The sequence below is a fragment of the Protopterus annectens genome, chromosome 2.part1 (genome assembly GCF_019279795.1).
Source record: "Protopterus annectens isolate FY-2018-M chromosome 2.part1, PAN1.0, whole genome shotgun sequence".
NCBI lineage: Eukaryota > Metazoa > Chordata > Ceratodontiformes > Protopteridae > Protopterus > Protopterus annectens.
In genome coordinates, this window is record NC_056729.1 from 773399030 (window position 1) to 773412054 (window position 13025).

Here is a 13025-nt window from a genome sequence, read left to right on the forward strand (position 1 = left end):
CCTGCATACATGTGTTAAGGAACCTGTAGGAAAGATGAAAGTGTCTTTCACCTAATAACTTTAGGTTGTATTGATCAGACCATATTTGTAATTGAGGCCACTTGTTACTTATACTACCAATGTTCACTTAAGCCAGTTACGGATCTTTAGTTTTTGCTGGATGAGCAGGAAATGTAACATCATCATGACTTGGATTTGGTTGAATATTGCCTGCAATGAGGAGTGAAGTATACGCAAATATGATGTTTGCTACAAGTTTGCTGATGATCACTTTGCAAGAGTGCATTACTTTAACGGTTAGGATATAGGTTCTCATGGGTCCCCAGATGAATATATTTAGTCCACAAAATGTGCAAATCCACCTATAGATTTGCAGCAAAGGAATAGGGGGAGTAATGATATCAATATTCTTTGCTATTCCATTGTAAGTGGGGTAGTCAGAGATAACAAGTAGGAGTACTGTGCAGTCAGCAGAACTGCTATAGTCCTAGGCATAGTTGGAGTGAAGAGGAGCTTACCATAGTGAGGCAAAGTGGAGCAGGCCTTAATCATGTCCTGTGTGGAAAGAATCAGTCAGGAACAGCAAATGGTAAGTAAAATGTTTTAATAGGGTGGGAAACAGCAATAGCAGTGACAGTGGTAAAAGCTAATCAGAAAAAGATGGAGAGTATTAACAAGAAAGACAGAAAAGGAAGATAATATCAGTAAGAGACAGAACAGGACACTATTAAAGTTAAAGTAAACAAATGAAAGTACTAAAAGAATATTGCTTCCAAGACATGGATTTCTCAATGCAATATAAAAAAATAGAAGAGAGAAAAAACTATAATCTACCAGGTTTTAGCAAAGGAACAATGTATGTTGAAAGAACACAACTGACCATCTTACATATGTCTGCCCAGCTAAACACCAGATTAAAGTGCTGCTCAAAAGGAATAAGTCAGGATCATGCAGACCTTTAGCAAGTTCTGTGTGTATGAATCTTGCTCTAGGGAAATATGAATGCATCATTCTTCAGTGTCATATCAGCTGTGATAATATGTCATGTGTTTGAATCTATACATACAGTGTATGGCTAGAGCTTGTGCAAAAGACACCATAATGGTTTTGGCTAGTTATGGGAATGCAAGAACTAATATGAGAATATGCATGTACTCAGCCACTGACAAGTGCCATGCTGCAATGGAACAGTGGGGCAAGCTATCCAGGGAGTCTAAAAAGAAGCATATATTGAGGTATCTATTGTGCAGTACACATTGTTTATACCAGTGCTAGATTCACTGACTTGTGGCTGCATGAAGAATTAATGTGATTAGCTTGTAAGGAACTGTTTTCTGTAGTACAACATTTGATTCCCTTGATATCCTATGTCTACTGAAAGGACACTGTACAAGTCACATAACCAGACAGTATTCCCAGACTAAGTGTTGCAGTAGCCCATTTGATTCACTGCTGTACACCACTTAATAATCTACAATAAAGGTAGACATTAAATAATAACCCTACAAATGCACCCAGTAGCTATGCAGCTTGCATGGTATATGAACTGTGTTAAACGCCATCTTGCTTGCCTGTGAGTGATGCTGGTGAGCTTCACACCAATGTGCACTCTGGAAATAGCTAGTCTGGCATGTGGTACAGAGGTTTACATTACTGAGTCATGGAAAAGCTGCTACTCCTTCTCTGGGCTTTGCTTTCTCAGACTTCACTTGCTTCTGGGGTGCGTGTGTGCATCTGAAACAATATGACACTGCAGAGGGCAGCTGAATATATCCATGGATTTCCTACAGTCTAGCTGAATGGTAAGGGTGGTGGTGTGGCAAAAGAATAGTCTGATGTTATCTAACCTCCTGTAATCTCAGCATTTCGTAACAATGGCCAGATATATTTGGGGACTGTAACCTGCAGCAAGCAGAGGAATGGGGACATGTAGGGGAACCAGTGGTAGCTAACAAATATGCAAGAAGCAAAACATTAGGTGAAGTTTAAGATGCTATGCTTCAAACTTTTTATGTTAAAATCAGGGTACCACTGCCAAAACACAGAACAAGAAGACCTGAGGAGGATGAGAGGATCAGAGGGAAAAGGAAAAAAGATGATTTATTTGGGGGTGTACATAACTGTGTTGTTCACTAAAATCTAACATGATCAACAAGATTAAAGGGAAGCAAAATTACTTCATTGCTTGCTGCTTTAGCTCCTATTGCTATACCCATCTGATCCACCTTAGTAATATGCGCTCACTCTAACCCTGCCCTTGTTCCTAAACCTACCTGTGCATGTTACCTTAGCAAAAACATTTCCATGACACAACCAATTACACAAGACAGCTCAGACATTCACCATGCACACATACACACACACACACACACACATATATATATATATATATATATATATATATATATATATATATATATACATATACACATATGACACTGAATCTATCCCTTTGCCTAACTCTTTCTATCCCAAACCCAAAAACAGGCATACATTAAACTAGATCATGGTTTTGCTTAGCAGTATCTCAGACTAGAAGGTCATCAATTATTTTGATACCATTTAACCTTTCAATCATTTTAGCCTCTGCTCTTTGAAACTCTTTCACAACTGATGAGGTTCAAAAAGCCAATCTTAAAATCTGTACCTGTCTAACATAGCATTAAAGGTACACTGGTAATAGCTGGTCCCACTTTTGCTGTCCCCATAGACTTCACTGGAGCTCTTCATCCCCCTAGTGTAGGCTACAGGACTTTTCAAATGAACTTTTATACTTTGCACTCGGATTTTACAAAGGATGAATCACCAGTTAAAAGAAGTGGACTCATTATCTAGCCAAGAATCTTGAAAATTTAACAAAATGAATACAAAACATATTCATAAGTTAAAAGAACTGCTCATGCATCACAGGTGATGCTTGGGCTGTTACAGTTTGTATTACCTGCACTACTACTCAAGTCCAAAACATATGATCAGAGTTTCCATGCTTTAGCCTTACTGTTGATATTTACCATTGATGCCATTGATTGCCTGAGTTACCTACTATTCAACAGTTTAAGTCATAGCAGCATGATTATTTTAAAGTTCCCTTCATAACAGGTCCGGATGTCTGATAGATCTACTGGGAGTATGATGAGATTGGCTTAAAGCCTCAACATTGAAGGTAAAGGATGTTTTAATGCCTTGTGTTCCTACCCCTGCTTCCTTCATTAAAAATATGTTTAGTGTGGTCTTTCATGTGTTACAAAATTCGTAGGCCATGTAACAGTGAAATAATTTTCAACCTACATACTCCTTTGAAGACTCATTATAGCATCCTCTGAAGCCCTCATATTGCACTATTTCATGTTAATAGCATTAATAATAAATGTTCATGACTTTGAAACAAGGTGTTACAGCAGTAACTTAATATAATGGCAATCACTGGCAATAGTGGTTCTACAGTATGTCTGAGGAATACATTTCAAAGACTCACAAAAAAAAAAACAGATGAAGCAAAATAACTGGGTATGATGTCTTGTTGGTTAGGAATTAGATAACTTTCAGGCCTTCCTGTTAACCAAAATTAACTAAACTTCAAGTCCTTCTGTTAACCAAAGTGCCACAACAGATGAAGATTCAGCCAAGTGACTTACTGCTCAGTTGGATCTAGTCTGATTGTTTATATATATATATATATATATATATATATATATATATATATATGTGTGTGTGTGTATATTATATATATATATATATATATATATATATATATATATATATATATCAATTTATATATATATATATATATATCAATCTATATATATATATATATATATATATATATATATACATATATATATATATATATATATATATATATGTGTATATATATATATATATATATATATATATCAATTTATATATATATATATATGGCGAGAGCAGCCGAGAAGACCGACATCGAAAGAAGATCAGCCGCTCAGAAAAGACCCAGAATCTGATCCCCAATGCAGAAGACCGAAAGACCGGAAAGACCGACTGGACGCCATGAGAGAGATGGGGAAACGCCGTAAACACTAGGACGCGGGGGATGCCACGTGCGAGCGGGAGGTGGGCAGGTAAGTGTGCGAAAGGTGGGTAAGTGTGGGGATTGGTGGAAGTGGAGAAGTAGGTAAGGGGAGGGTGAGGGGAGTTAGGGAGTAGGTTAGGGTGGGGTGAAGGAGGGGAGGTAGGGTTAGGGTGATAGGGGGGTTAGGGAGGATAGTTAGGGGAAGTAGGAGTTAGGTTAGGGTAGAGGTTAGGCGTTATGAGTTAGGGTTAGGGAGTGAGTTAGGGGAGGTAGAGTTAGGTAAGGGGACCCCTTAGGGAGTAAGGTTAGTAGGTAGTGGTAAGTTGTTTGATGTTGGTGTGTTTTTGTGTTGTGTGTGTTGTTGTGTGTGGTGTGGGAATGGGTTTGTGTTTTGTTTTTTTGTTGTGTTTGTGTTGTTTGTATTACCGTTTTTTTTTGTGGGTTATGTGTGGTTTCGTGTTTATGGATGGACTGTGTGGTGGTGGTGATGTGGTTGTGTTGTGGGTGTGTGTTTTTTTATACATGTCAGGTAACCATATATATATATATATATATATATATCAATCTATATATATATATATCAATATATATATATATATATATATATATATATATATATATATATATATATATATATATATATATATATATATATATATACATACATATAAATGCTCTCCAAATCAAACATAGCAGATGTAGTATCAGTAGTTACTTCAGTCTTGACTGGCAGGCCCCACAAAATCATACTGGAAAGAACCATTGCCCCTCACAGCTTTAATCACATCTTTAGTAACAAAATTAGTCTTAATCCCTGCCCTGATAATTCATCTGGACATGGTCTTCGAGAAGATCTCCTCATGTTGCAAAGGTATCAGAGTTTACTTGAACTCTATGAGCAATCATTGTCCAGTTTCTACTATCCTGCCCTTCAAGTCATCAAAACCCCAAATTGTCTTCATCGGGGGATGCTCTGTCCATTAATCCATATGAATGTCTATGTTTGAACTTTACCACCTTAATGAATGACATCTTATGGTAACCTTATCACAGAAATTTTTGCAGCTGTTTCTAACTTCAGTCACCCATGTGCAGGATAAACTCTTCATATGTAAAAACAGTATGTTTAGTTGCAATATATCCCTACAGATTTTCCCTGCCATTATGGCTCTTATTAAGGAATGTAAAATGGCCTAGAAGCATTATAAAGAAGAGCACAATACCTTGAGTTATAACATTTCCTTGATGCTGAAAAAGAGATTGTTTCTCTGCCACCAAAGCTAACTACTTTAAAAGAAAATAGCCCATCCTCTTAGAACACTTGAAGCTTTTATAGAATATTATCAATAAAGTTGTGGGTGAGACTGTGATGCTTGAGAATCTGCTCCTGTTTTCTGAGTCAGGCCATAACAGATCTATGAGATGAACTTAACCCTTCTATATTCTGCAAGAGGTAAACCAAACATATGTGACTGAGTCTCTAATGTTTTTTTCAATGATATGAGAAGTTGTGACTTTTTCTATGCAATGTGTAAAATATGTGAAGTTTGTAACTGCCTTCTACTGAGAAATAACAGAAGCTATAATTGTTCTGCCATGTGATTACAAGATCTGTGTTGTATCATAGGCAAGGAAGTCAAATGTTATAAAAAAAACAATTAGAAAATTGCTATAAGGAGATTCTAGTTAAGAGCAAAAAAAAAAAAACTCATTAGCAAGTAAATGTGATGCTATGTGTAAATGCATCTGTCATTGCTACATGGGGAAGGAACAATCCAAACAGATGAATGAACAAGACAGTTGTGGAGGGGATAACTACCCTGGAGTTTGTGAAACACAGGCCATAGATGTGTGAGCTTCTTTTTTGCACTTATGACTCTGTCTGAAATGTCTTCTAGAAATCCAGTCAGTGTAGCTTACGGCTCAGTAATTCTATTAGTTAAGAGATAGATAAGAGAAGGTTTAGATATAAACAGATATTTTCCTTTCTTTTAGCTGATTTGTTCAAAGAACATTATTTTCTGTTTTCTTTGTGCATGGTTATATTTTTCTGCATATTTAACCTGTAAATAAATAATTCTTTTTTAAAGTACTTTTAATTTTTTTACGCATCTACTTTTAAAAAGCCTGTGGCTAATTATATGTTTACTTTTTTATGAATTAAGAGAGTATTTATTGCTAAACAGTGACAAGCTGCTGGCAACTGCCTGTAAATGTCGAGACTGCCCTGCTACATAGCAGATTTGTGTTTCAATTATTGGCTTAATTATCAGAATTGAAACAGTAACTCAGAGTTCCCAGACAGATGATATGGGATACTGGCAGTTTACTACCTTGGGCAAAATGAGAAAGCTGTAGTGTTTTAAAAATATTACCAGCTTTCCCTGGAAATGAATGTGTCTGTATGTGTGCGACTGTAAGAACTTATTCAAAGTACAGTTACTGTGGATAAGTGGGCACTGGGAAGCACTAATATCTAGACAGAGTTTTAAGATAGGTGTTTGGGGAGCTAAGCCAAACATTCTGCTTGATGGGATATTCAATGCAAAACATATTCTTGGGTGTAGATGGTATAGGCCCATTCCTGGATAATGGTGCACATTGCCCATATAATCCTGAGGCAAAGATGCACTTAGTGAGTTATTTAATGATTCATATGTGTGTCCCTTTTTCATATTTTTTTCTGCTTAGTACTGGTAATGTGACTTAACAGACCATGTTCAGTCTCTATCAGATTTCAGATTCAGCTAATTTATCTGTGGGCAGTGGAACAGATCCAAGGACGATAACCCCAGGCCATCATACTTCACAGTAACAAGGAATGTTGTAAATAATTTACTCAAGTTATTTACTCTGCAAAGCACTTTTGTTACAAAATGTATATATAGCCACAAGGTAAAAATATATAGGTACAGATTGCACATGGTTATTTTATTTGTCTAGTTAAAATAGTTTAGGAAACAGGTAGAAATGAGCTCTGAAGAATATATCAGGATGTCAGTGTCATAGCTAAGCTGTGTAAGATTAAAGGGATTTTTCTTTCCACTATGCCCAAGGACGGCATGATAGTAGCCTCTGGTTCAGCTGGAATGCAGACCACTAAATCTGGAGACATGATCCATCCACAGATGACCTTAGAGTCTAGCTGGAATTAAAGATATTAGAGCTAGAGATGAAATGTCTAGAGCTTGAGGTAGCTGACCGAATAAAACAGCTTGAAGTACAAAAATAACAAGAGCAAATTGAAGAAAGAGAAAATCAGCAACAGTACAACAGGGAATGTCAGTACCTTGTCAAATACATGTGAGTACTAGGGTGGAGGGTGGGGGAACTAAACCCTATATTCCAAAGTCAGTGCCAAATAATGTCCACGTAGAGGAGGAGTATGACCTTGAGAATTTCATATGTGCATTTGCAATGGTGTGTAGTTATCACCATATTGACTGGGGGTAACAAATAAGATTTCTAGCTCCTCTGCATATGGGTAAGGTAATGCATGCTGTCTCAGAATTAACTGACATAAATTGAATTACAGCAAAGTTAAAGAATGGCATTCTGAACATTTTAAACTGACTCTGGAAGTATGCAGAAAGAAATTTAGGGAGCACAGGAAAAAAAGATGATAGTGTGAGTGAGTACATTGCGGAAATAAGCACTTACTTTAATCAGAGGGAGAATGAATGTCAAGTCAGTACATTTGAATGTCTGCTAGACCTTTTCACAGATGAGCAAGCACATTATACTCTGCCTGAAGACAAGAGAATCTTGTTGGCAGGCCAGGAGTATAACACTGCTTAAGAGGTACGGTGGAAAGGAAACCTTCATCTAGCTAGCAGGTCATAATTGTACAAGGAGTACCCATTACATCATATGGGTATAAGGGGACCCATGGATGAGCAGACTAGGCATCACACCATCGTACATTCTATAAGCAAAGGTGGAAGGCACTTCCTGGATCTTGGGGTTAACTGATTTCATTGCAACCAAAGAGAACATTTATGATCAATGCTCACTAAGACAAGATGGGGAACAAAAGTCATGGCTGACAGGAAGAAGTGGAAATGCTTTGACAGTAGCAGGTTGCTTGGAGAAAACTGCAGCAATAAGGAAAAGTATCCTTTCCTGGTGCAGAGTGAAGGAGATGAATGTTGATATATGCAGTGAGAAGACCCTTATTTGATTGCTAGTGTTCACTATCATAATATATGATAGGCTTTTAGAACTTACAAAACAGCTGCAAAAGCACTTCTGCCAAAAATGAAATAAATATTTAATTAACAGCATAAAAACATGCCAGATAAAGCTGATTTGCCTCCACCCCAAGCCTCACATTCATTAAGAGATGTTCCTGTTCTTTTCCTTGGTTCAGTAACTATGCTTCTTCCTTGTTTGTGCCTGCATGCCTATAATGAGCAAGCTTTAACTATGCAACTTTTTCATTTGTCCCTTTTTTTCTAGCATATACTCACTACTCTGTTTTAAGTTGTTGAATTTGGGTAGCAAAGCACACTTAACCAGTGTAGCATTTTTCCATTGCTAATAGGGAAAAATGTGCATTCATCATCTAACTTCCTCTTAGAAAATACCACAGCTTATTCTTCATACTGTAAGATGCGTATTTATAACACAAGTCTTTATACTTAGCTATACATCTGGAATTATATAATTATAGCGATTACCACATTTCTCTTTTATAGCTTTACAGTGGGAAGGTAGAGGAATCATCAGGAAGCCAGAAGATATAGTGGGTGGGACAATGTGAAAAAATGACTATAATGCACATATGAGTCAAATGGATGAGCAAAATGGAAATGGCAGAAAACAGGATAGGCAAACCTGGCAAGACAGGAATGGGAGGACATGTTAAGTAATGCAAGGAGTTTAGACAAGGGAAATGGGGAACTTCAGACAAGAATACAAGAGGAGGGAGAAAGACATAGCAGGTACAACAGAAACTTGGACAACTGTTGGAAAGGACTGACATATAGAGGCTTTAAGATACCAGATCTTTAGACAAAAAAATATCTAATATATGGAAGATGGAGCAGTCCACACTAGTCAGAGTATAAATTGTGAGGTACCTAATGACATAGGAGTAGAGCAGGAAAGAAATGTACCTAAAAGACAGCAAGCTTTAACAGCCTAACAGTCAGACTAGAGTGAAATATGGTGAGAGCTGGAGGTTAGATATATATCGACCACCACATGTTAATTAAGTAAAGGAAAGAGTGAGACTTCAGATCAACAAGGCAAACGTTGCTAAGGAATTTTAATTATCTTGAAGCGGATTGGTGAATTTCTACATCCAAATCAGGGGTAGGGGAGTGGGGTGAAATACTGGGAGGATTACAATAAGAACAATTCATTCAGATGGTACAGAAAAGTACAAAAGTGGGTAAAATGCCGGAACCGTATTTGGCAAGGATGAAGGGGACTGAGACCTAAAAACACCCCTGGCAGTCCGTGACCATCCAGTGATCTAGTTCATCATGAGTAAAGTAAGACAACAGAAAAACAAATAATGCATGGGCAAACAGAAAATTAGATTCTGTTAAGCTAGGAGAAGTGCTTGAAATCAAGATGGAAGGCTAAAAAGAACTGCATGAACAAAATAGTCCATGGGTAAAGATAATGAAGTCATACAAACAGCAATGGAAAATGACTTAGAAAACCAGTAGCATAGGGGAGAATAAAGACGCCAGTACAGTTCAAAAGGCAAGATAATCAGACAGTCTGAAAACAAAAATGGAACTTCATGAGTTAAAGAAGTGAGGAGAGAAGTTTAGGCAGGAGTACAGTACATAGGTTATACTATCTAAACGTAATTTGGACAAATGGATGCATAACTGTAAAGTCACCCCTGGTTTTGCGTCCTTGTCCCACATTGATAGGGGCAATATATAATTTTCTGATCATCTCTGGGTTATTTGCACTTAAAGTATAAGGGCTAACTTCTTCAAGGGAATGTACTGCTTGGCTTCTAAAGATCCTCACAGATCAATAGCCCTAGTAAATACCAATGAACCTATGAAGGAGTTTGATGAAGTTAAGAAAAAGTTTACAAATTTAGCAAGAAATGCAAAGACGAAAACTCAGAATTATTTTACAGAAGGAATAAAGATAGGAACAGAAAAAAATGATGATTTAGGTACAAAATAGAAAGAAGGAAGGTGAAGACTTTAGCTGCATAGTTTGGTTATATTCAAGGAAGTTCACAATGGATGTGTTAGTTCAGTTTAAAAAATAATAGATGGAAAGAACAGTGCCAGGCAATATTGAAAGGATATGAGGAAAAGAAGGAAGACATCTGAGATAAAGTGACATACCATGGGAAGAGGTAAAAAGGAAATTCAAGGATTTAAAAGGAAATCAGGTTACAGTGTTCTGACAAAAAATCTCACAAGATCCTAAAGCAGCTGGCAGGTAAACTTTCAGATTGCCATTCAGAATGCTTCAACACATCACTCACCATTTCTCAGGCTCTGATTGACTTAAGGACGGCCAGTGTAGTTCCAGTCCAAAAGGATGGAGCTAGAACTGGACCAGGAAAATACCAGCCTAGAAGATAGAACTCAGTAGCAGAGATAGTAATGGAGAAGATGCTTAGGAAAAGGTTAGTTGGTGCCCTGAAGAGTAACACATTCCGGTAGAAGTGTCATCATGGGCTGATGGATACAGTATCAGGTCAGGTCAACTGGGTTCACTTCTCAGAATGAGATATTCTGAAATTTGACAAAAAAAAAATCCCTGCTCTGTCTTGTATACCTTAAACTCAGTAAGTAAAGCCTTTTAATCAGTCATTCACAGGAAACTGACAGAATAACAGAAGGTTCTTGGATTAGGAGAGAAACTGACTAAATGAGTAGAAGAATGGTTGGTTAGAAATAACCTGTGAGAAGATGTATGCTCTCAGAGGAAACATATGTGGTTAAGCGATTCCACAGGGGTCTTTCCCTGGTACCAATGCTCTTTGGACACAGCTCATGAATACACACACACACACACACACACACACACACACACACACACACACACACACACACACACACACACACACACACACACACACACACACACACACACACACACACACACAAAACAAATAAACACATAAACACATAAACACATGAAACAATATGCACACACACAACACAGAGTCCAAGCCAACCAAAGCTCCATCTCCACACTGGCAAATCTTAGTCCAGTTCCACTGACCCAACAAAAACAAAAATCAAAAATCCTGATCAGCAAACATCCAGCAGACAATTAGGTCCCACCGTCCATCTTCAGTGCTCCAGAGGCCTGAATGGCCATGATAGGGCAACAATCCCAGTCGCCATCATCCTCTGCAATCACTCTTCACCATCCACACAGTGCCAGCCTCATCTCCACACCAGCATTGGTTCAGTTCCCTCCATCAAAACCACATCTAGATCCAGCACAACAGCAGCCAACATCAACTGACAACATCAGACACTCGGCTCTCCACCATGCACTCCTCTTGGTGCACCTCCCACACATAGGCCCGAACAGCCACAATCACAACAACCATCCCAGCCACTCTAGCCAGTCCAAGCTACTTCAAGCAAGTCCAAAGGTCTGAATGGTCCAACCGAGGCCACGGCTGCATCTCGCTACACACCCAGCCACAGGTGGACTCCAAAAGAAAAATGGACACATAACTAACACATAATGACAACTCCTACATGAACATGACATGAACAATTAAATGAACAATGGGAGCTGAAGAGGCCACTGATGCCTAAGGTGCTGCCATCTTGCAAAGATGAAGGAAGGGAAAGATGAATGAAGAGTAATGAAGGGAAGTATAAAGTTTCAAACTGGACTGTAATACTCTGAAAGCAGAAAGCTATCTAGGAAAAGTGACCTTAAAAAGCAATGAGCTGGAAAAAAAAAAAGACTCAGATGAACCACCAGGTACAAAATGAGAAAAGCTGAAGCCTCCAGTAAAAAATCAGACTCCAGGAACACAGAGATTATATTACCCTCACAGATCCCTGATCAGGGCCTAGATGGAGTTCTGTGTTCAATTGTGGTGTGCTTACAAGGGTAGGAAAATTAAACTAGTCAATAAGGTATAAAAAAGGGTATAAGTTAATAAAAGGAACAGTAGTCAAGAGACCTGAAGAGAGGTTAATGGAACAAAATCTATTCTCACTCTTGAAAAGAACACAAGAAAACAGAGGCATGATATGAACATGCTGGACATTTACAGGACAGTCTGACAGCATTCAGTTACAGAAAAAATTCCAGATAGAGGAGGAAGCCCACCTACGAGATCAAGGGTGCAAAGTCCATCCTATACATTATGTAGTCCTTTCTGACAGGATGAGTAGTTGATAAATTATCTGGGTTTTCTGAAAGTGTAATGGACAATGATATTACTGAGTTTTTCAAGAAGGCCTGGGATGGGTACAAGAAGGATAAGTGAGAGAAACTAGCCACATAAATAGGGCAACCTAGATGCACAAAGTATAAATTACTGTCATCATAACATGTAAGAAACAAGACTGTTTTAGGAATAGATTTAAAAGTGCTATACATGTTTCTGCAAATAGTAAATAATTATAAAATGCCTCTCTCATGAACACAGCTATTCTGGCAGTAAAAGAGCAAAAAAATGTAAATTATTCTTTCTACAAAAATGTACTTTGTTGTAACGGAGTTCACATTTTGTTTTCATAAATTTGTTACAGAAAGCATTTTGTAAACTTGAACAGTTAACACTTACTGATCGGACAACTACTATAAAGTGGGAAGTGGATATATCTTGGATAACAACTGTTCCTGCCCTAAAAGAAATTAACAAAGAAAAACAAAGTCAGTGAAGAGAAACATAAAAATATGCAGTACGATGAAAGCTAAGCCTGCAAATTGGACTGTGTTCTGATCCTACAGCCCTATTTCAGATTACACATCCTAACAGAAATATGGTAAACATCTATGATCAATT

At 37.7% G+C, this 13025-nt stretch overlaps 1 protein-coding gene across 1 annotated transcript in view; it reads right to left on the reverse strand.

Moving 5' to 3' along the window:
- The window catches only part of LOC122794239 (cyclic nucleotide-binding domain-containing protein 2-like), a 746060-nt gene that overhangs the window by 503137 nt on the left and 229898 nt on the right, over positions 1-13025 (reverse strand). Inside the window, exon 4 of the mRNA XM_044062478.1 lies at positions 12804-12864. Within this exon, the coding sequence (XP_043918413.1) occupies positions 12804-12864 (61 nt within the window). The remainder of the gene's footprint in view (positions 1-12803; positions 12865-13025) is intronic.